The sequence below is a fragment of the Battus philenor genome, unplaced genomic scaffold (genome assembly GCF_028537555.1).
Source record: "Battus philenor isolate CCGP_79_NKW_IND1 unplaced genomic scaffold, ilBatPhil1.0.hap1 SCAF_2, whole genome shotgun sequence".
Classification (NCBI taxonomy): Eukaryota; Metazoa; Arthropoda; class Insecta; order Lepidoptera; family Papilionidae; genus Battus; species Battus philenor.
Window position 1 is genome coordinate 10884491 of NW_027181682.1, and position 24743 is coordinate 10909233.

The 24743-nt window shown below is 29.3% G+C and overlaps 1 protein-coding gene across 2 annotated transcripts; it reads right to left on the reverse strand.

Moving 5' to 3' along the window:
• Positions 1-1789: 1789 nt before the first annotated feature.
• Schip1 (Schwannomin interacting protein 1) lies at positions 1790-24242 on the reverse strand. Of its 2 annotated transcripts, XM_068765162.1 has the most exons (12): positions 24214-24242; positions 13710-14094; positions 11216-11355; positions 9594-10597; positions 8807-8922; positions 8279-8376; positions 7062-7188; positions 6618-6818; positions 5741-5916; positions 5272-5412; positions 3705-3838; positions 1790-3150 (listed from the first exon to the last, which is right to left on the reverse strand). In XM_068765162.1, exons 2-12 carry the CDS (start codon positions 14086-14088, stop codon positions 3069-3071), a joined length of 2598 nt encoding a protein of 865 aa, XP_068621263.1. In that variant the 5' UTR covers positions 14089-14094; positions 24214-24242; the 3' UTR covers positions 1790-3068. The 2 variants fall into 2 exon arrangements, with proteins under 2 accessions (XP_068621263.1, XP_068621264.1); XM_068765163.1 differs by lacking the exons at positions 6618-6818; positions 24214-24242 and having other exon boundaries at positions 13710-13815.
• Positions 24243-24743: the final 501 nt, after the last annotated feature.

A 24743-nucleotide genomic window follows, 5' to 3' on the forward strand; every position in this document is an offset into this window, starting at 1 on the left:
AAAAAACTTAATAGACTGTACCTGCCGGACAGAGTTAATACATTTGATAGTAATAACGAAGAAAGATGTGTTTACATGTGTTTACCTGTTATTTGACTGATTTATAAATTTGACTACGATTAAACATTATTTTTTATTTTTATTTAAAAAAAAACACTAATACCACAAATAAAGAATTTTTGAATTGATAAATTTTTTTTAGGGTGTCTTAATAAAGTGGCTAAGTGTAAACGCATTCATATTTAAAAGGGCTATTGTAAGAACATATTCATTCTGCCCGGCAAATTTACAATATTTTTTTCGTTTCATGTAGTTTTAGAGATAACTATGTTATATAGGAAAATTATTCAAAAACATGTAGTGTTTTAAAATACTATTTTATCGGTATTGGAGTATTCGATTCTTAATCAATATTTTGCTGAAAAAGGCGTTATATATTTAAATATTTTGTATTGAATATTAACTAGTGACGCGGAATTCCGCGGTCATGAACTACTTATCTACCCCAGCAAGCTATGTATATTGAATGTGAAATGTCTATATATGTTTAGTCAAAAACCTTTCGAATCTCTTTCATAAGAAATACCGTGTGCAGTTTAACTATTTTTAAGTGATTAATAACTTATAAATAGCGTGTACTAACACCGTGCTTGTGTATCATCACATAAATAGTATCAAAGAAATATTGATTAAATTAAAGCTACCACGAAAATTAAATGTTAAAAATAATCTCTTTTCCATTTTTTAGATAAATTTATCTAACCATTTTGAAATTATAATTCATCGTTTAAAACTAAAAATCGCACCATGTGAGGAACTAAAACTTTTGCTTTGAATATTAAGGAAAATTTAGAATTAAAATGTAAATAATCATAAAGTAGCGATGTTTTTTTTATTTGAAACTTTATTATGATAATGATTTTTAAATTAATCATATGGGAATGAAAACTTTTCATCGATTGATATTTTTAATGTAGACTTGAGTAATAATGAAGTGATAATGAAGTTTGTAGAGTAAAATGTAAAAAATATCCCTTAGGCAAACTTCTTTTCTTGCAGGAGCAACAAATAAACAATTTTTTATTCATGTATTAATATAAATAACAATTACAATTGGCTTATACATGGTACGGTATTTGACAATACGTTTAAAAAATTGCTAAATAACAACCACGTTATCATAAAATAATTTTTAATAAATGAGCTATTACTCTTTGTTGATTATAAAATAACAGAAGAGCGTGAAATTTATCCAAACAAGTATTTATACAATAAGATTATGCAACGAAAACAAATAGCACAAGCATAAAGTTAAAAATTTGGGAAAACCTAACCTAACCTAACTGTAGGTAAAAATAAATTAGGCAATTTGAAAAAGAACAGTGATGCCCTATAAGCAAAAGTATTATATTCACAGGTATCACTGTGTATTCGTTTCTTGTTTGGCCCAAGATTCGTTTGTAATTACAAAAATGGTAACCAAGAAATTATTCCTATAAACACAACAGTATTAAAATACCAAGATAATCACTTAGAAAATAATGCTAAACTAAACATGAGGAATGATTCCGACACCCTGTACTAATATTATGTACCCATAAAAGTAAAACTTAACGTGTGATAATTTTGTTTTTAGTTTTTAAATTTTAAAAAAAATCGTAACATTCAAAACTATCCTTTTTGACGCGTTTTATAATGTCATTGGTTTTTTTTAAATAACTGTCAAAAAAATTTCACACTTGAAGAAAAAGAACAAATGTCATTAGAGATGAAAATCGAAACAGATGAATGTTTTATTATTAATTAACTCTATTATTTAATTTTCATTGCTATTTTCGACATTTAATAAAAATAGTATAACAAGGAATTTTGTAAATTATTGAAAATCTTCAAGATTTCTAATATTTTTGACCAAATTGTCCAACGTCTAATAAATGCGTAATATTACGATAGTATTATTACATCATAATTATCATTGCGTACTATGTTGGTGTTATCGTTTTTAGAATGTATATTGTCATACTATATCACTGTATATAAAATATCGTATATACAAGCGTATATTGTGAATGAAAATAATAGATAATCATGACAATTGATTACAAAAATAAATTGTGTACATCACGGTTCACACTCACTCAGTTAGTGATATGAATTTTTAGGAACATTTTTGAAAATGATACTTGTAACGCTAATATGAACATATGAATAAATGTTTGAGAAAAAATAAAGTAAAACATTTTCAAATTAAAACTGGCAAGAGAGATTTTTCTTTACACTAGAAAATATGTACGAAAATATACTAAATAAGCTACGTGGTTCATCAATACATAATATCTTTTCTAGGAGTATATACTTAAAGTGATTATTTAGGTAATATAACATATATATATAGGTATACTACACATATGACATTGGATTTAGTATCTTGTTACCAAATAGCATTTTCGCATATGTTTGGTAATAAAAATGACTTGAATGTCCAAAATGTGAGTCGAGTTTAGTTAAGATAATATTAAGCAGCCACAACGCTTGATCCTGAATTGTGCAGTGCAATGTTCGTGGAATGAAAAAATATGTTTTGTTTCCTATTTGCGAATTAAGTACCTACATGAGCTAAAGATTTAGATTTCGAAGCGGATTAGTGAAAACTTTACATATAACCATGTATATGAACAGGAAAATACGACGGAGATATTATGTAAAACTCCTATATACAATTACAAATTAAACATATAAATTGAAGTACATAATCACATTAACAACGAGCATTTCCAATATATAATAGAGATACAACAGTTTTATACAGGTAATTAGTAAATATCATGTTATATAAGTATTGATTAGGCTATATTAACTAACATTATGGACAAAGTGTGTTCAATTTTCAAAGTTTGAATTCACAAAGCATTATGTTTATTCCAACAATGTATACATCAAATTGTACTACCGGCAACATAAAACTATCTTACTACATAGGGTTTAACTTTATGTGGTTCTTCATTAACCCAAAAGGATATAAAGGGCTTGTGTATATAAACAATACAGTTGGTATTATATTAGTGTACTTATTTATGAACTAACGATGTAAGTCGTCTTACACCAGATTTAGTAGAGCCCTTCGTTTTTTTCGTCTGTTCTTTGACACCACTGAAAAAACAATGTTTTATTAACCTAACTATAAACATTTAATCATTTATTTAAAAAAAAAATTAAATTAAATTATGCTACTGACGTGTTGAAGTGGGAGTGGACAGGCACTATAGCACACAAAACAAATGATTTGATGGGGACCATGGAGCTGCAAGTCTTCTTGCTTATTTTTCAGGTCTGGTTTACGAGAGTTAGCGCTGTTAATTTATTTATCGATAAGCCTCTGATATCTTAAATCTATTAAATGCAAGCTTCATAAAGTTAGAGTGCAGAACCTTTTGAGACTAAGATGGAGTTTCTGTCAATGTGTTTAGCAATTGGAGGTTGGTATAAAGGTGGATCTAGGAGATAGTCAAGGTCACAGGAATTCGTTGGGTGCGGGCAGTGCCTTATCCCTTACAGTGGACATTTATCGGCTGATGTCATGATGATGACGAAAGGCTGAGAAGCAAAACTTGGTTCTGTAAGATGTGATAATTCCATGATTATGCAAACCTGTCCATATTGCTAGAGTATAGTATAAACGTAATGAAAGTAATTTATAGACTTACAAATATCGTGTTAGGTCTTCAATATCGACGAGCATAGAGTCCTGGCCCATGTGCAGCTCGTCGCGAGCCATTAGCAACTTCACGAGGGTATCGTTCAGAGTCTCAATTTGCGAATGCAGCTCGTTTACAATTACCTGAAAATTACGTAGTTGATTCACTGTCAATTACCTAATTTAAAAGTACTAAAATTTAAATGATACCTTAATTTAACACAATAAATAATTTTACATAACAATTTCACAAGCAATATTATATAAACACGGATCGTAAATTGATGCATATTTATTCACATTATAAATAGCGGCTCATTAAAGAAAGCAATTTTGTACTGAATGTGTAAATATAACGAATAGCTGTAGCGCTACCAAAACCGCTGTACTGCGCCATAGCAAAACGCAAAAGATTATGACGGCCACCGCTACGAAAGTAGACGAGAAATTAACGGAACAAATCAGCCTATACTCCCCAATAACACCTCTCACCTACCCGAGTAGCGATACAGCGATTTATATTATTTATATGACAGACAGACAGACTAAATCTGAATGTGCGTAGATATACTGCGATAATAGATACAGTCATTCATTAGTAACAAATAAAGTAAAAATCTTGGAGATGTTTTCTCATTGAATTATTCGCCTAATAAAAATTAAACGTAAAGTAAATATGCAGACAAGTCTATCAATGATTGATATGAAAATCATGATATTTGATAAAAATTAACTAACCGAAAGTTAGTTACTTTTTAACACTTAAACAATATAACCTTGTGAAATATTCATTAATTTATAGAGGTTTTTTTTTGTTCATGATATTATGCAAACAGAACAATGGCTATTGTAACTGACGCATGAGAGTAATCAATACTTGAATGAACACTGTTGGAGGTTACACAAACTAATTAAAGTACGTAAAATATACAATAGTCTGTTTTATTAAAAAAAGACTTTAAAGTCTAATCAGCATAAATGGTCCTTTTTTACTGGGAATTCCTTGTTGGTTAAGTCTATAGCCCGTCATTGATTTTTCTCAACACTGAAGGATGAGAAACTTATTCAGAAATCATCCTCATGTGGCATTCCTTACAACTCTACACTATTTAAGATATCCTAGGGTAATTGTGTTATCACAATGCTATCAGACCACTGAAGACCACTGAAACACCCTATGTCTATCATAGGGAGTTTCAAATCTGTCCATACCAAAAAATGTCTTAAATAAACTAAAAAAAAAACACTAAAATACAGAAATGTCATATTGTATCAAAAGCCTATAATAAATTACAAAACAACTTTTACACCAGTAACACATTGTTACTTTTATCAACAATACTTTGTAGTAACAATAGTTGTAAACATTGTTATTCAAAAATAAACCAATAAGACTTCATAAAATGACAATAAATAAAGAAATCATAAATCATAGTCTTTTGCGATGTAATGTGGTCAAAGCGAAAATGTATTCTTTTTCTCTACGTACTTAGAAAAATAAATCCACGGCAGTTTTTTAATTGTACACGTAATTATTTTAAAAATAATTATAACTGGCCATTTACAAAAAAAATAACCTGTAACTGTGCAATATTCATGTCAGTGAGAAGTTGACGTGAAACACGTCGTCGATCAGGGGCTAATGGAGCATTTGCTTTCTCCATACTGTGGCGCAACATTTCTGTCACAGGCGACACCGCGCGGCTATGCCTTTCTCTCTGAAAATACCAAAAAAAAGCATATAACCCATTGTAAACAAACCATAACAACATCATTAATAAAATTATAATGGTAATTTTGCAGACATTGACATGCTAAGGTTTACTTAAAAATGGTTTGTAACACTAATTAAGATTTAAAAAATTATGTGAACTATGTTGAAACTAAACATCAATCTGTTTTAAATAACTAACATGTTTATATATAAATTTTACTGAATTCTAAACCAATATTTTCTAGCAAAAAAACTTTTTACATCAAACCTTGTATTGACTTTTCTTATCTTTATACTATATGTATTGTTCATTATTATTTAAAATTACTTACTTCCATTTGAATATGTGCCATTTCTTTTGCTTGAGCTAATGCTATTCTAGCTTCAGTTTGTAATCTTGATTGCAAAGTATAGAAATCAGTCTCTTTAATATCAAATTGATTCAATGATTGTGTAGAACACAATTTTGATGTCTTTACCATAAAAGTTGATGGACGCAATTTGGTACCTGAAAATTACCATAAATTTACACATGGATTAAATAGTTTAGAGAGAGAGAACTGCAAATTTTACCAAGATCAATTCACAAAGTATAAGTGATACATATAAGCAACACAGGTTGATTTCTTATAGCTGTAAAAGCTTTAAGAAATCAACCTGTGTTGAGTGAATGTATAGCTCATTTGCTGTCAAATGTATGATATATTTGTTCAATATATGTAACTTATCCAAAAGTCAAAGGTTTTAGGAATAATAAATAACATTATGAGAATATAGTAAGAAAATGTGTTTGTAAAATCCAGATTACTACTAATTAAAATTAATCATTCAATTGTTTTTATTTGTTGCATTCTAGTAGAAAAAAAATTAATGTAACATATTAATGTATATGATTATAACATATTAATATATATGATATCACTCTGGATCACATTACATAGCATAATTGGAAATAGATATAAAAACTATAAAGTTTTTGGCTGAAAAATAAGCTATATGTTCACACCTTGCAACAAAACATTTATTTTTTCATCATTCACAAATGCTGCCCGGACGTTAGAAATTATGGAATAAATTTAAAAATAGCTTAGTAAAATGGCAATGATTCTACAGTTAATTAATGATTAAACATAGTCAATGTAGAAGTATCTCAGAATTGCAATCTACTATAAATGTGAATTCAACAGTAACAACTACTATAAAACTTACCACATTGAGCAGCTTTGTCATTTTTGTTTATGTTTACTGACAATGGTCTGGTTTGATATGGATGGTTGTAACTACTCTTTCCAAAAAAGCTTGTATGAGGTAAACTTTTACTAGAGTTGTGTAAGTTTTTCTCAATATCAGAAGCTTGAGATTCATTATCAGATGCAGTCTCATTCATAAAACAGATTTGTAGGTTCTTTCCTGGATAGTGATATCACAAAACACCAAATAAATGTACAAATTGATATGAAAATGAATAATGAACTTAATATTATTGTTAATTTACAGACACAAATGTATTTAGAAAAGATAGCCCATACATATTTATAATTTTAAGTGCTAGACAAAAATATTACCAGAATATGATGAACCCAAAACTACCATGAACTTAAGTTGCCCACACCAAGCCTACAAAAACAATTCATATAACTCAGAAGAAAGTACCGTTCTGAAGCCGTGAATGGAGACTTGGTTTCTTGCCAGGTCTATCTGTATGACCTAAACTATAATACTCATCATTGTCAGCATCCATTGCTAATCTTTTTCTAATTTCTTCTCTATCATTCCTTTTCTGAAAAAAAAAATATGTTTTTAAAGTTTCTGAGTTTATATCCATCATTTTTTTGTATAATACAATATTTCATACTTTATAATCGTTGAAAGAATTGTCAGAAATGGTGATTATTTTTGTAAATTTGTCTAAAATATTGGGATTACTGTCTATGATGATTGGCCAAGCAATTTCAGTTACTACACATTCAGCTGATCCAAAAGCTCTAGGGCTTAAAGCCGGTCCGTCATTATTATAATTTGCGTAGTTATTAACATCATCCGATTTATTTAACCTCTTTTTAAACAAATGTAGACGACGTTTAAACCCTGTATATTCAGTTTCCCTATTTACAACATCATCAGTTGTATTGCTAAATCTTCTTTTAATATTACTGATTAACTCTTCAAACATCTTAATATTAGTCAGTCTTGTAATTTTTGGCAAAGTTGAAATTTAGTATGACACGAATTATGCTAAGTTTTCAAGGAACAATATAAAAAGCAACAATCCTGTCATAGTTTGACATTTAGGGCAAGGACAAATCTGTGACAATTTCGTTTTTCTTTTTTATTGTGTGCATTATGGTTTAACTGTAATAAGTGTATATTTAATTAGATGTCAAAGAACTTACGAGGCAACAAATATTATCCACGGACTCATGATTATCATAAGTAATAGTATATAAATCTAAAAGAAATCGAGTGTCTTTTTTGTAATGTCTTTGTTCAGAATTAAAATACGGCATTGACGCCATCACTTCGAAGAGTAATTACAAAACACTAACGTTGGTCAGGAGAACAATAAAGATACGTCACGTCAGTGAGTACACCACTACGAGAAATGAAATAGTCCATAAAGACAACCGCTGTGCCCACGGCAAAGTTGATCACTGTAGAAAGCTGTCTTTGCTATTTTATGGCAATTAACTGTTATGCGCGGTTACAACAGGTGCGGAAACGTGAACGTGTGCAGTTACTGTAACCTTATTAAGCGCGGTGATTTAAAAATACAAAACCAACTTGATTTTCTGTACTTCAGAAACTTCGTTGCATTTTATGTATAATACAAGATTCATATTGGTAACTTCAATTGGTAAAATATAACTTACCCGTCTTTCCGCTTCTTTTGCAGCTTTTAAATGATTTTCTATAGCATCCAGGTCTATTTCTGGCAATGCGGTTTCTATATTGTAAACATCAAAAGTTTCTGGAAATAAATACATGATTGATGTGAGGCGAGAGTAAATGCAAATTTAAATCGAAAACATCTTCTGCTACTATTATTTACAAGTTGTCCCCTGGACTTTGAAAGTACTGTAACATAATAAGACAATGAGACTGATGCAGTAGTAAGATATGGGGTTCTGAAACAACGTCACAAGAGCAAAGCACTGTCGTTTATTTCGTATTATCAAATAATTCACAATAATTGTGTCTTAGCGCGCGGTTTCATGTGTAATTTCTATTTGTATTCATACACGCTTACATAATATAAAAACTAAAGAGATATTCTTTTGAAAATAACTATGAATAGTTGAGTTACTCATACTAATTGCAGTCAAAATGTATGATATTTAATTATTAGTAGTATTCATAATTTATTTCAAGCATTTTCATTATGACACATGACTACTTACCAAAATCATATTCTTTAGAGCAGTCATTTTTAAGGACGGAAGCTACATTTTGAATATTTCGTGAGTTCATTGTTGAAGCAGGAACTGGATATCGATCATTAATTGACCTTTGTCCACTGAAAGCAAGTCGGTAACAGCTTTTTTAAAAAAAAGTATTAGTTTTATGTGTATCTGGAAGCATGTCCACGAAGAAATTAAATATACGTATTTGACATGTGTAGACTCAATTTTAAAAGCAGAAAAAAGTCTCTTAAGACTTTTCACCTTCTAAGATTTTTTAATATAATTAATAAAATTTATTTGAAAAATATACAGTGTGATAAGTAATGCAATAAATATTAAATTCATTGACACCTTCCTGGCGTATAGAAATACCGCAGTGAATAGTGAAACTGACATGGATTGAATTACGGATAACCCTTATTAGTACTTTAGAAAAAAAAAGATTAACATTGTAGAACAAAAACTTGATGACGCTGACTGACTGGGTGATTATTTTTATCGATGTATAGCAGTCTTAAATAGTTAAATACCACATAAATACGTTGTCTAAATGACTAGTCTAATATGTCTTCTTTGATTTAAACAGTCAACCTGTATATGACTTCGATCCATCTAATAGAATAAAACGTGAGTAACGTAATACACAAGATTGATTAACAAAACTTCCCAGGAAAACGAATAACAATACTTTTAGAATAACATTTAGTACAAAAATTTGTAAAACGTAAAAATTATAAGTATTATATGTAACAGCTAATTATATAAATGTCTAAAATTAATTTACCTTTGCAATGTAGTCGAATTTGTCTTGAATTGTTTGGAATCTATAAGCTCATGTTTCTTTGGCCTCATATTATTTGTTGAACTTAAAGCGTTCGATGTTGTAGCTGAGGTAATGCAGTTTAAGCTGTTTATTTCATTAGAGTTTCTATCAATCATTACTGCCGGTCTATCTTTTATGTTTTCTGTCCACAATTTGTCGCGTTCACGCATTTCGTTTAATTTGGGAATTATTTTTCTTAACTCTGTACTTAACTGTTTTATCGTGTTTTCTACATTATGGCTCAATACATCTGTATCATAATCGTTTTCATAAATATTGATTTCATCTTTACCGTCCGATAATATGGCATCTTTTATTTTATTATTAGGATGATTATCTATTAACAAAAATGTGGGTCTGCTAAGATTCATTTCTGTTCTTGTATTTTTCTCATTATCTTGTTTAATGTTATTCAGTTCTTCTGTTTCTTGTTTGTTAAATGACGTTAAATTGCTTTCAATATTGTCATCAGATTCGTTTTGTGTTTCTACCAATTTTTTAATAACATGGTTCACCACGTCACTAATATTATTTATAGTATTTTCTATTGGTTTCGCAAAGGTGTCTTTAATGTCTTTTCGAAGCTCTTCTAGATCGTCTTGGATATTTATATTATAATTTAATAGTTGCTTTATTTCATCTTCGATTTCCTTGTTGAAATCTCCAATAATGTCTTTGGTATCGAAATTGTTTTCTATGTCGGTAGCCGAACAATCGAAATTTGAAGATTCAATGTTATTGTTATTTGATACAGTTTTTAAAAGATCTGGGATATCATTTTGCAACTCGTCATTACTACTTCTATGTGCAATAACTTCTTCTGTATTGTAGTTATCAATATTATTGTTATCAAAGGAAATTTCGGTCTTATTTGTATCTTGCTGATAGGTCGCTTCTGCATCTAAATCATCATCCGTCATTTCATTTTCTGAGTGATAAAAAGATTCTATATTTGATGAATAATCCTGTAATCACATCAGAACTTTAATTTTATACTTAAACATTAATCAACAAACTTATTTCGTGGCATTGATCGGTAACCCATTTTCACAAAATATTGTTTTATGTGTATCTGCATAACCACCGAACTATAAAGATATTATTATCGATAATATAAGAAAGGCAATAATCATTTAGATCAATGTAAAAACAATACTTTAATACTTTTTACTAAACAGAAATACACAAACATGTGTTTACTTTATAAGCGTGTTGTAAAAAGAGAAATAGTAAATTAACTAACAAGCAAAGGTCTTATACAAATTTAAAGGTAACAAACGCAAACTAAAACCAAATCTATTAAAAAATTCAGAAGTAACCTAAGATTAAATATGTATTGGTAATTGAATATGTATTGTCCTAGAATATGTATTGTTATAGATAACGCATTTCACTTATCATCGTGTGGTATTACTATTCGTCTTGTTATTTATAGCCAAAAAAGTAATGAAAACGGTATTTGCATTGCTTACGAAACAGAAACGAAGATGTCTTTAGTATTCAGGAATAATTTTCTACGGTTTCTCTTATGAAGTGATTACCTGTTACACTTTACAGGTTTCTTAGAGAAAGTGTAGTTTTACCTGCAAAGTATGCGCTAAATGTTGGAAGCCAGGATAGTTCGGATTCACTATACCTCGTGGTACAGGATGTGCAACGTTTTCAGACATCTCATCTGTATCGGATTGTTCAAACGTTTTTTCTTCGTCGAGTGGTGTTATTTCTGTGTATAAAACAACAATTCCTAATAATGTATTACAATCGCTTGCATATTTCTTGCAACTGAATGTAAAAATACATTCTAAATATAAGCTTAAAGTACACACATTGAATTGACTACCGCATAAAGCTTGAAAGAAGCGTCTATGAGGTCGTTATTACTGTCTAAACCTATTTTGGTACATGATGTGTCCGTATGATGGTAAAATAATGGTATAACGTTAATATAAAGTAAATGTAAAATTAGGAACAAGGCAAAGTTAAAAATTAATGCACTACACAAACAAAAAGCAATTACGCAAGTAATATAATAAAATAAATCAACACCAAACTGGCATATATCTTTAAAAAAAATCTTTATTATTTATTTGAACAGTAAAAGGGTAACCATAAAAGATTGAATTGAATGTCAAATAAAATAACAAAGTTGAGCATACAAAACTGACCTAAAAACTAGGAAGTGTTTTAATAAGTTCCATACATTCCACGCTCGATGTCCATAATGACTTGAAAGCTACCAAAGTATAATAGCATTCGGAAATATATAGTGAGCTCAGTTGATTAAAATTAATTTTATTATTTTAAACGGTTCGTTCTTAATTACGACAATGGACATATAGCAAGACATCTAACGAATAGCTAAAGAAGTTATGTTAAGTTAATTTAAGCAAGAAATGATCTGTGAGATTATAAATATAAATATAAAAGCTATTGCCATAAAACGACAATTGAGCAAATATCGTATTGTCTTGTAATATATGAACCATGATAAAAATATTGTTAAAAACGGATTTTCAAAATATATGCATTATTGGAATAAAATATAAAACAGAATTTTTTTATTGGTATTTATTATTCTTTTATTGATGAAATTTCCCTTGAACTTTGTATGTCTCAAATTTAGTTGAATTTCTTACTCCAATGTACTCGTATGTACAGTAGTGGGCCTTTTCAAATGGACACAAATAATAATAAAAATATATATCCTGTGGTGTAAATCATTAAAACAAACTTGTACTAGGGTAATATTTAGTGTTCGCTGGCTAATGTTTAGCCAGCGAACTTTGTATATACTACATACCTATAAAAGCAATTGTATAGTCTCCAAAAAGTACGATTTGGTGAAAACAATAACGTCAGTTAAATGAACGAAAACCAAATAATGATGTATTTGGTTTGCAATGCATAATTATTCGGTAAATGCAAGAATGCAACAGATGACGTAGACTAAACTGTTGACGTAACAAACGATTAGCACTTTAGTAAAATGTACAGCATTGCTTCATAATATGAATCGGAAACTCAGCCTTACTTGTTAGCATTATCGATTGATCTAGTTTCCCCAATTTACTTTCTTTGTAGTAAAATCAATACTCAGATCATATTTTGTGCGTAATTTTAAACTACATATTTTAATTTCTTTTGTTAAATTTTCATTCTTTTTTACATTTACTAATCGTTAACTATCAAACTGTATATTGTTTTTTTTTCATGTTGTATTTGTTTTAATATTTATCGTAAAAATGGCCGCGGATCTTTGCGTAAATTTTGAAACGAACTTCTCATAATTTTAATTTATAAAAATATGAGAGAGATGTTGAAAGCTACTAATTTTAATAAAAGAAATATCATCACGTTGCTTAAAAGTACGTTTGTACAGCACTGGTTCAATATTTACATTTCATTCTACGAGGGCGTGCTCTACGGTGCGCCCTCGTTAACATAATTTTATCGCAGATGCATTTTTAGAAGAGCACTTTAATGCGCATCGGTTTACCTATAGCAGTTTTGGAACGAATGTGTTTGGGAAACGAATAAACACGTTACACGTACATTATAAATCAATAGCCCTAATATTATAAAAAAGATTTTGCTGTAATGTTAGTTAAATTACAAACTAACGATGCCTAATAATTATTTAATTAATTGGTAAAAGTTTATTGACCTGTCCTTATCTTTTCATTAAACTAGTTAATAAAACAACGTAATAAAAATTTTTCATGTACTATATCATGTAATATCGATATAGTGCAACCAGTAACAATTTTATATCAATGAAGCCATGCTGCTAGTCAATTAGAAAAAACTGGAGGTTTTTATTACATGTAACAACTTTATGTGTTCATGTTTTTGTTTATACTAAAAATGATAATGAGAAAATTACATGAAATACAACATTTAATGTCCATTGTAGAGGGCGTGTGCCCATTGTAGGGAGATTGTGTTTTTATTAGAAAAATATATGACATGCAGTTTTTTAAATTCTTTGTTTATCTGAGTAAGCGGTACATTTTCTTTTGAATATACGTGAATAATAAGTGATTCGTTACGACATTTATCAAACGCTAAGCAACTTACCTGAAGAGCTCTCACGATGAGTCACATTATTATCCTGTTCGCTCTCTAGTTTTTTTGTTCCAGATTTCATACATGAGATGGTTATGTTTTGATTATTGATTTTATACTGTCTGTTACATACTCCCGTCTCGACAATGACGTCAGACGTATAACGCTCAGTATTGATTAATGTACAAATATCGTCGACGTTTTCAGAGCTTATTGCGTTTAAAACGTTGCTACAATTCTTATTTTGAACATCGTCAGTAACATGAATATTTTGGGTCTGCGTATTATTCAACAGAAGCCAACTCCTATTGTCTGTGTTCGTATGCGAAGCGACTATGTTTTTGTATCCAGCGGCTATGTTACCGTTGTCATGGTTCTGAAAAATCCTCATGATTTTCTGAAAAAAAAAAAGATTTTTATTTAAATGTAAAACCAGAGCAATTTAAATATGACGAGTATGAAATGCATTTCATTGGCTTATTTATTGTAATAAAGAATGCTTTTATACATATTATCTTTATTGTTATCTCACAATAACGTAGAACTATTAGATTTTCTCTGCTTTATTTAGAAACTACCAATGACCAAATTAGGTCCGTTTACTGGGTAAAAGTGTAAAAAATCATAGTAATAGTAGTTTATACACCAGCGTACATGATTTTAATAATTTGACGTAATTTTAAGAATGGTGTAAATCATTTTTTTTAAATAATTTTTTTAAATTTCGATTTTAGTTCTAATAGCTGCGAACTGCTATAATTTACAAAACAATGTTTAGAAAAGATAGCGTTTTGAAGTCACATATTTAATAGCTAAATTTAAAAAAAAATTGTTCATGATTCTAAGAAAGTGTTTTTCCCTTATGAATTTGTTGATCTTTGAGTTTAAAATAACACGCTATCAACAATGACAGGAGATAAATATTGAAGATAAAATTTTATCTTACATCTTACTACAACAATATTTAGATAAAAAATAAAGGCTATTTAGTGGCAATGCAATTTCATATAAAATTACATAAATATATTTACACACGTATTGCTCATCTAAAAAATAAATCGTTTGACATAAAAATAAAAAGCTGACCTTTTCTTAAAAAGGCCTCGTTAAAGAATGCATATTTTACGAGGTGGCATATATAGACTCAAATCAATTAAAATATATGTTTGCTATAATATTGTAATACTAGTGAGAAATCAAAAACAACTTATACAAAAAAACTGATCTTTTATCACGAAAAGTTAAATTTATTTGCATGTGACATTCAATATAAATAGCATTATAAAAAAAACTAAACTGATCTGATCCAGTCAGAAGATACTTTAATACAAGCAGATATGTTATGAAATAGCTAATCCGTTTTATAATATAAATACATACGATACACCCGATATACAGCGAAGATATTTTCAATTTTTGATATGAAATAAAATTTAAATTAAACCTATTTTCAAAAGGTTACTAAAGCTACACTATTTGTCACTGTAAATATATACATATATGTCTTTTTATTTTATTTATGTATTTTAAGTTCAAAAGAACGATGTTATTTCATGTTTTATGTATTATAAATACTTTCCATTATAATATTTATGTACATCGGATTTCAAACCCCTTGAGTTACTATTTTAACTCGTTAATTTTTTTGTAGTTAGTCCCTACAAAGGTTGTCAAGAAGAAATTGCTGATTACAAAAAAAACGCAGCTTCTTCTTCGTATTTTGCCCACTGTATGCGTTTTTTAGTTTTACATTTTTGATGCCTAAAGTTGAATTAACATTTGAAATAAAAAAAAGTAAATAACTATGAAAACATACAGAATTTTAAATTAATACAACAATTAAACATTGCAGAACTGCAATCAAGATACAATAACACAAATCATATAGTATCGAAAAAATTGTGTATGATCGTAGGACGGCAGCACGCAAATGACAAATAAATTTAATATAAAATAAATGGAGTAGGTTTCTTGTTTAAGTTTAAAATAATTATTTTTTGCTTCTATCATATAAAACAGTACGGACTGTAAGGATACAAAGCAAGACAAGTACGGACCATTATCAACATATTTATGTGTAATAAGTTCTTCTCATCTCTTTATACTGTTATAGGGAATCACTCCCACACCAAAATAAACTAACTATTTAATTAAAATAAATTGTTTTACTGTCAAGTACACAAATTCTGATCGATAAACACATAATAAATTTGAAGTAAATTTTGTTGAATCAAATATAATATAACTTATATTTAATACACGTAGGCGATGTAATTACTTATTGGTACCGAAATTAAATATATGTACATTAAACTATGTTGATAGAAAATTCAAAATTATGTAAAGACCTTGAATCATGGTTTCTGCTAAGTGCGGTATAATAACGGAAAATGTTCTACATTCCTCCGTTAGAGGAACCTGAACCCATCGACCTTAATCCAATAATCCGTATAGTCGCTTATAAAACCTTTCAACTGAAAAACAACTAATCGAATATACGGAATTATTTGACAAGTAACAAAAGAGTTTTTGTTAATCGTGATATTTACAAAAACTTTTATTCTCTTCTTTTAATTCTAAACTCATATAATCATAAATATAAATGTTTATTAATATGTATTATGGAAATTCGAATATACGTATACGGTATACGGTTTATTTCGTTTTTGATTTTGCGCTAACTTTAAAACTTAAAACCACAAATTTATTAATAAAAGCAAAACAAACAACAATTTAAGCGCTAACAATTTAGTTTTTGACATAGTCGATAGCAGTCGACTGTGCAAAGCAAAATTGTTATGGACAGGCGGAGAGAATATTGGGAATCGAAATACTTGATTTTTTTAGACATTTGTACTAAAATTACGTTTTAACCTTTGAATTAAAATTGACAAGAGCGAAAAATTCTTATTACTAAAAATTTATATTATTCCTAAGATAAAATTTCCAAAAAAATTGTTAAGAGCTTCTTAAACACCTGTATTTTATTCGAAAGTGTGAAATTCCCATTAAACATGTATTAAAATTATTTTCATCTCAACGCATCTATTTGTTTTCCACGATGACTTCACTAGTAATAATAGTAATTATTATAAAATTTCATTAATTTGGAGTAAAGTAATTTGAGTTAATTTTAATTGTGTCGTAGCGTAACAATTAGAAAGTGAGAGAGCCTTAGGGAGAGTACCGGCTGACTAAACAAAACCTCCACTCGTTTATGAATTCTTGTAGTTATATAACAGTATTAAATTAGTGCCAATTAAAATTAACTGTAAAATAAGGTTAAATAATTATTCATTAATCTATTTTGTTTTCAGAATTTTATATTTAGACGTAAACTCAATTTTTTTCACAAAGCCTCATAAAATTGGAGTGAAATGGAATGATATCCGAAACTACTTGATTATGTTCTTAAAAGATTTACACTCGTGTAAAAAGTGAAAATTCTAAGTATCGCTCATTAATCAGCAAAAAGCTTGTCAAAACTTATCTTATTCCAATCATCCTGTATAAAGTAATCACACTAAATCTCTATTACAATGTGACAGGTCAATAATTGCTGGCAATACAAAGTCTTGGATACAAAGGTATATATAGTTAACAATAATTAATTTTAATATGAAGTAAAAAAAAATAAAAAACTTTATCTCTCTTTTTTATCATTACGTTGTTTATTATTTATTATTGATGTTTAGATAGAGTGTATATATTAATATATATTAATTGAAAGAAAATGAGGTACACATTCAGCCCTTTAAAGCTTTTACACGTTTAACCGATCACCCCGAATAGTTACTACATATAAAATCTTAGTAACAAATTTAACTCCATATAACATATAAGATAAAAAAAATATTGTGCATAAAAAACTGGAACAAGACTAAACTATTCCGTAATAAAAGTTTACAGTTAATATATTTAAATTGAAAAACGGAATAACAATGAAAAGTGGGTGAGAATAAAAGCGTTATGTTAACATAGAGTGTTATGTAAAGGTACTCTCGTATTTCTCATATTTTTCATAACAACAAGAGATAATGAAACAAAACAAAACACAAGAGCGTTAATATTTTCAATAGAAAATTTAAAACGAAAAACTAAATAATAACTAATTTGATTTATGTTTAGCAAATTACACCTAATATAAAATTAATGTATGTAAAAGATTTTTTTCAATGCATTAATGTGTAATTAAAACACAAATTTTACTTTTAGTTCATTGACCATAATAAATTAATGAAAAACTTTTTTAAAGATAATTTGACTTTAATTTGACAGTATTGTGTTCGACATATAATTCTACATAAATATTGATTTTCTTTTTTTGTTATTGTTACTCAAAAAAAATAAACATCTTCTTAATTTCCACTTGAAGGTCGTGTCGCTTTTTGTAAACTTTAAGTATCCTTTTTTCTCTACTGCGCAAAATATAAAAATATTGCAAAGAATCATTAGGACATTTTTCCGCTTTTTACAGTCATCAAATGAACATAAAAATCTTTGCGCCGTATTTTAATCTTTTATATGGAAAAGTAAGGCTAGTATAACAGTTTTTACATCATTCTTATTAAAAACCATAATGAACTATAAAAACTTAGGGCTTTTCCTTTTTCACTTTGATTTCTATAAAATTGTTACACTATGTCAATAAAGAGTAATATACATGCGATCATTGCAGCCCTAACTTATTTCGCTTATTAACACGAAGCTAGAACTAATTTCAGTATTAAGGTCGTCACAACATGTGCAATTACTAAACTAACGAGATTTCTTCAGCTTGACGAGTCACGAGTCTCAAATGTGATAAAGACTGACATTGCTGAGCTGTTTGGTTTTCAAAGTCGAAGTTGTACCACATTGACATGATTAGGTTATCTATGCAAAGGTGAATGATCTCACCATTAAACTACAAAATAATTGAGAAAAAAATACAGGGTGAAAGAAAACGGAGGAATACATCTATGTGGTTATTCTGAATATGATTGTACTATCTCTGCTAAAAATATATTTCAAAATAGGTTAAGCTAAGTACCTTTGAAAATATAAAACATTAATATAATATACATTTATATATGTATTTACACCTAACTTCAAATCTTTTATATCACTTTATTAAATGAAGGCTTAAACAGTATTTATTCGTAAATCAATCAATGACTGTAGTTAATTTTAACTTTTTTTATATTTCTTGTAAGTTGTATAGTTAAACGCAAAAGCTGTTTCTGGGCACTTGCTTTTCTTAAAAACTCTCAATAGAAATGATACATTTTGGAGGTACCAAATTTCCAAAAAAGGACAAGCACTAAACTAGTTCTTTTCACGTAGTACATATATAATACTGTAATTTATTTCAACAAATTGGCGGGAGGAAAAATCACGTTCCAGAGTCATTATTGATCTAACATGTGAAAATTTTCGTTGTACGATTTTTTCTATTTTTGTTTTAATCTTTGTCAGCAACGAAGTTCGCGAAAGATTTCGGTAATATTTTAGCGATGAAACTCCATCATGTTTCACTTAATATAACAGGCTTAACGTGTATAAACGTGGACGATTTAATCTCAGTGATGCTTTGAGTGAAAAACATCCTTCAAAAGCGACGACTAAAACTAGCATCAAAGTTGTGCGTCAAATGGTAATCTTAGTAGAGAGTTACCTACCAACAAATTCGAGCATGTTTGGACATTGGTATGAGTCAAATTTATAATATGAGGCACCTTTCTTTTAAACGGATACTTCTTTTTGATTGGAGCCGTGAAATGATTTTAAAATCAATGGCGTTACTTTAAATGCTCAATTTTATTACAATATTAATGTGATAACACAGGTGAACAAATTTGAATCCATTGTCATAATCATGAATCCAAGCATCAATCTTCATAGTGCTATATTATTAAAAAGAATTTTCTTTAAAAATTTAGAGAAGGTGGGAATATGGAAATTATACAACAATAGTTTTCGAAATCACGAAAATAATAATAGGTGAGTGATATACTAGCATTTGTTTGCCCGTTTGTTTCGGGACAACGTCCAAGCATCAAAGTCCTTTTTCATCAGAACAACGCCTCAGCGCGCTCGACCGAATGAACAACAAAGTTTTTGACTTTAGCGGGTGAGGAAATGTTGGGTCATCCTCTTGACAGCCCCGATCTTCCACAATGCGTATTTTTCATTTATTCCTATAAATAAAAGAAAAAATTCGTGGTATATGGTTTCAAATTGCCAAAGAAGCAGTGGCTGCGTTAAAAAACACGGTGAAAAAGATCCTTAAAAAGGAGTTACAATGCTTTTCTCGGTGGTTTTAAAAGATGCAACGACTAAAATAATATAAACAGTCGTTGTGTTATTAAGTAAACATATTCTAACGTAAATAAAGACATATTCTTTTTAATAATTTTCGAATAAGCCTACTTATAAACATTTCGTCAACGAGCTACGACGGTTGAATACATAAAACAAAAACAACGTCGCCCGTGAATGACGGTGGCGTGACCCACTGTGCCCTCCACCCCAATACGCCGCGATAATGGCCTCTAAAATGATGGATAACTGCGTTAAGTATTTCGTATAAGACATTACGCTAAAATAAGTCCTAAATCTCATTACACGGTAAGCATTTTTAAACTCAAATGACACTAAAGAAAGTTCCTAATCAGTTCCTTATTATTTTACATAATGTTTTAATATTGATATAAATTTAACTTTAACTCAACTAATAATAAAACGTCAAAACAAACTAATCGCTAAAACGGACACGAAATGTTTTACAAAACTTTTATTTAAAGTGTATTAAAACACTATGATACGACATATCGCATTATTTGTTAATTTCATTTTCTATTTATATCCACCAGAGACGCTACAAATTATAATAATTAAACAAAAAATTAAATTTCAAATCGATGTCATAATAATATCAGTACAACATCTGACATACTTTATTATACAATAAATTAACCATTGTAGAATGAATGAATCAATCAACATTAACATTACGAACTTTCGTCGTTTTAGCACATAGATGTGCAAGCAAAAGGCACTCAAAAATAACTATGGGAGGTATACCATAATTGCCGTGCTTGGCAGGCGAGTTAGTGGTTGCAGTGGTATTATGGTACGCAGAGGACGCTGTTGTCCATCCTCTGGAAACTAGTTCGTGAGCAGTGACAAACCTTCATAATTAATGAACATAGTTCGAGTTATAAATTATTAATTCCGGAAATCGAACCCGAACACTAGCCTCTGTCCCCTACAGCTTAGCTACTACATGACAATTTTCTCCTGAAAGAAGTTTTTCTAATTTAGCAATCTAAGAGACGTTACGGATTAATCGCAACACCAAAATTGAGCAAGTAAATCTGTTGCATGAATGGCGCCGTAAACCAATTAATGCAAAAATAGCAAATCGGCTTTCACCGGTCTTCCAGAGAGTTAATATTAGAATGCTTTAAACGTGAATGATATTCCGGTCGTTATAGACAGTAAGGGTCTATGAAAACCAAAAATTCGACAAATGATTTTTGCACTCATTCCATACGAAAAATGTCATTTCGAAAATAAACACTCAGTGTTGTAAGAGTGCTTGAAAAATATCTATATGAAACGGATCTATCTTGGTACACTCAAAATGGTTTTCTCAATATGTAAGTTAATTATTTAACTACACGTAAATCTTAAACAGGCACTATAACTCCGCGCATCTACGATGCTCCATAACATAGTTCGTGGGTTATATTTGATATTGACTTCTATGGAGTAATTTTAATGTGAAACCACATAAGTGGATTCAGTCAGGGTATTGATCCGTGTATCCCAAATCTTCTTAGCTTCTGGATCAAGTGTATTTAGAAGGCCTAGTGACTATAATTTTTAATAAATTAAAATGGTCTATATATTTAACACTATATTAAATTAACTCTAAAGCTGTAGCCTCATTTACTGAATGATTATTGTCAAAAATAGAACCAAAATTTCTTAATACTTCAGACTGAATAAATTTGAGCAAGTACGCAAACGAAAGTACATTTTAATTATATACACCAAACACTACCCTTTTAAAAAATAACTTTTAAGGTAACTGGTCCAATCAGTAATGTAATTAAAATATATTTGAGTTGTAATTGTAATACATCTGAAAAAGTTTTAAAAGGTTAATCATAGTAATACATCTAAATATACTTAATATTTTGTATTAGGCCTTCGTGTTTTATTAGTCCTACAGTAAAAAAAAGTTTAGTATAACAACACGTAAATTTAAATATTAAATTTAATACTAAATAAAGACAAGACGGGTAAATGAATATCGTTAACCTAAATATCACAATGAAGTCCCACAAAAAGTGTTGAAATATAAAACGCTGCGCAGCAACGTGTGCACTTGTCAACTTGAGACTTGACGTTTCATTAGCCCAGTATTTTGCTTTTCACAGCGTTCCCAAGCGGCAACAGAGTAATACTACTGTTTGGCAGCAGCTCTACTGTTTGACATTGCATCCAACAAGACAATCTCTTACAAAAGAGACATACCACAAGTAAACGCTAAACAATGAGCACAAGCTTGTGCTTGTGCATTATTTGTATAATAGAATATTTAGGCGTAATACTCTTCTAACGACATGACAGATTCAGCTCTTTGTTCTACACGTTTTCGTTTAAACGTGAGAAAGGTTTTTATGAGTGGAAAAACATGAAAAAAATTGCTGGTAAAACAGTAAAAATACTTTGCTTTCTCCAAATAAATCACCGAGCAAATTAAAATACATGTCCGTAGCCGTCAAACATTTTAAGTCAAACAATAATCAAGAAAAGGCATGTTAAGATCTAATTAAACAAAAAATATCGGTACTATGTAGTACCATAATTGCAGCGACAATAAAAACATAATCTCATTATAACTAAAACGTTGCAATGTGGAAAATTGGAAATTATGTTTGCAAATAATCGTTATTATGAAGACATAATTAAGTCATATACGTAAGGAATAAAACGTTTTTGCGAAAAACTTTCATCTGTCTGAAGTCGGTCGGGTCAACTACTTATAAATGTATTTGTAAGTATGTATTATGTAAATTAACAAAACCTTAACAACTGAATTCCTTGAATGTTTTAAAATAAGGGTTTGTTTCAATATCCCATGTAATATTAAAAAACAAAGTGCGTAAACGCTCTCCTTGCATGATAAATTTAATTTGTAATTCAATTTTACGACTTAAGGTTCGTTATGTGTATTCATGAAATGTATATCAATAGCCTATAAAGTAAATTACTACATACTATAATAACTTTCGCTATCTGTATCTATAACGATAAAGGTTTTATAGATTATTTTATTTTTATTATGATTTAATTATTATAAGATAGTATCTCTACAGCTTAGTAATTTAAGATTTTTCTTTCAATTTTCAAACGTCACCGCACACGTGGCAATGATAATGAAACAGTAACAAATATTTCGATGTTTACACTATGTATATTCATATCAATTCACATGTAAATTCTTTATTTACATGTTTATGTTGATATATTCTTATAACAATTAAATAGAAATTTTAATAAAATAATTTAAAAAACTAATAAAAGGTTTTCAAGAAAACCATTACTTATCTATCTTATTATCCTTCAAATTATTGATAATGATCGTCCTGCGCAGAATCGATCAGCTGAAGGGGATACAATTATTTAATCATCCATAGATTATAATAACAGCAACTAATAACAAAAAAAAATAATTATAATAAAAATGCAAGGAAATATACATCTATTATCTATAGGACCACTTTATTCTTTATGATAATTATAATCCCTCGAATATATATCGTCGAAGTAAAGTTTATGTTTAGCACAAATGACCTGCGGCGAGTTAACAATTCGAGTCGTAAAAAGCACTCACAGGCGCTTAATGGTGGCGCCTTTCGAGCCACCGACTACTGTTCAATCAATGTTCTTATAGTTAAACTACGTGTTAATATATATTTATGTATAAAAAAACATAAAGCGTAATCGTTTAAAAGATAATACAAATAATATTGGCATTTCAAATATTATTCTGCACGTGAAAATATAAATCTGCTTAGTAAAATATATGAATATTTTTAGAGACAAAGCTGTTGAATTAAATTTAATTACTGATTACCCATTTAATTACCAATCGAAAGACAATCATTAACATTTAGACATGCTATACATTGAGTATATATAATGTATAATCACCTAAATTCACAAACTAGATGAATCGAGAAATAGTATATTTTTAAACCATAAAATTATTACTTGAAACACCTATGCAGTACTTGTAATCAATTAAAAAAATCTATTTGTAGCTTTAAAGTCGACTAATTAATTAACGCGCAAAATAAAATATTTCCCTTTTTTTGCATGTTAATATGAAATAACATTGATCAGGTAGATCAACGGATTTCATATGATTAATTTTAAACATTTTATAGTGGATATTATTAAAATAAAAAAGCACACAAAATAATACGGGCAAATTAAAACACTTATTCAATAGTCATACCTGTAAAGGGCGCCATTCTAGCGATTGCCCAGCGCAGTCACTGAATAATGAATGCAACAGACAAGGTTATGTCTTAAGTTCTAGGAATGTAGCGCACCGCAGACACGTCCGCGATATCGTTTGCCGTATTCAGTTATATATAACAATGATTTACGTCACTAAACAAGGTTACTATAAGGAATGGGTTATGTGGGTGGTGCAGGACGGCTAGTGCGAGCGTGCAACCCGAGCGAAGTTCGCTGCAAAATGATCGCGTGGTTCTACTCCTACGTAATGCCGGACGCCCGCCCTCCCGCTGCCGTCGGTAGCGGGCTTGGGCGGCTTTTTATGGTAAGTAACGACGTATAACTAAGACTTGTGTTATACTATGGATTTTTCCTTACAGCATGATCTCATGTTTTACTGTCATTTGATCATAGTGGCCCCGATGGGTTTTTTTCAACTAATGTAAATTTTAAATTTAATTATCTATTTTCGCCAATTTTAATAAAAAGTAATATTGAAATACTTTTTTTTAAATTGCAATCTAG

Bases quoted from the DNA above. Each gene is read 5' to 3' on its own strand.
- Schip1 (XM_068765162.1), bottom strand. From the start codon at position 14,088: ATGAGGATTTTTCAGAACCATGACAACGGTAACATAGCCGCTGGATAC. The intron at 8,377-8,806 runs GTAAGTAGTCAT...ATTTATTTCCAG, and splicing joins CTCTAAAGAATATGATTTTG to AAACTTTTGATGTTTACAAT. The intron at 5,917-6,617 runs GTAAGTTTTATA...GGTAATTTTCAG, and splicing joins TGACAAAGCTGCTCAATGTG to GTACCAAATTGCGTCCATCA.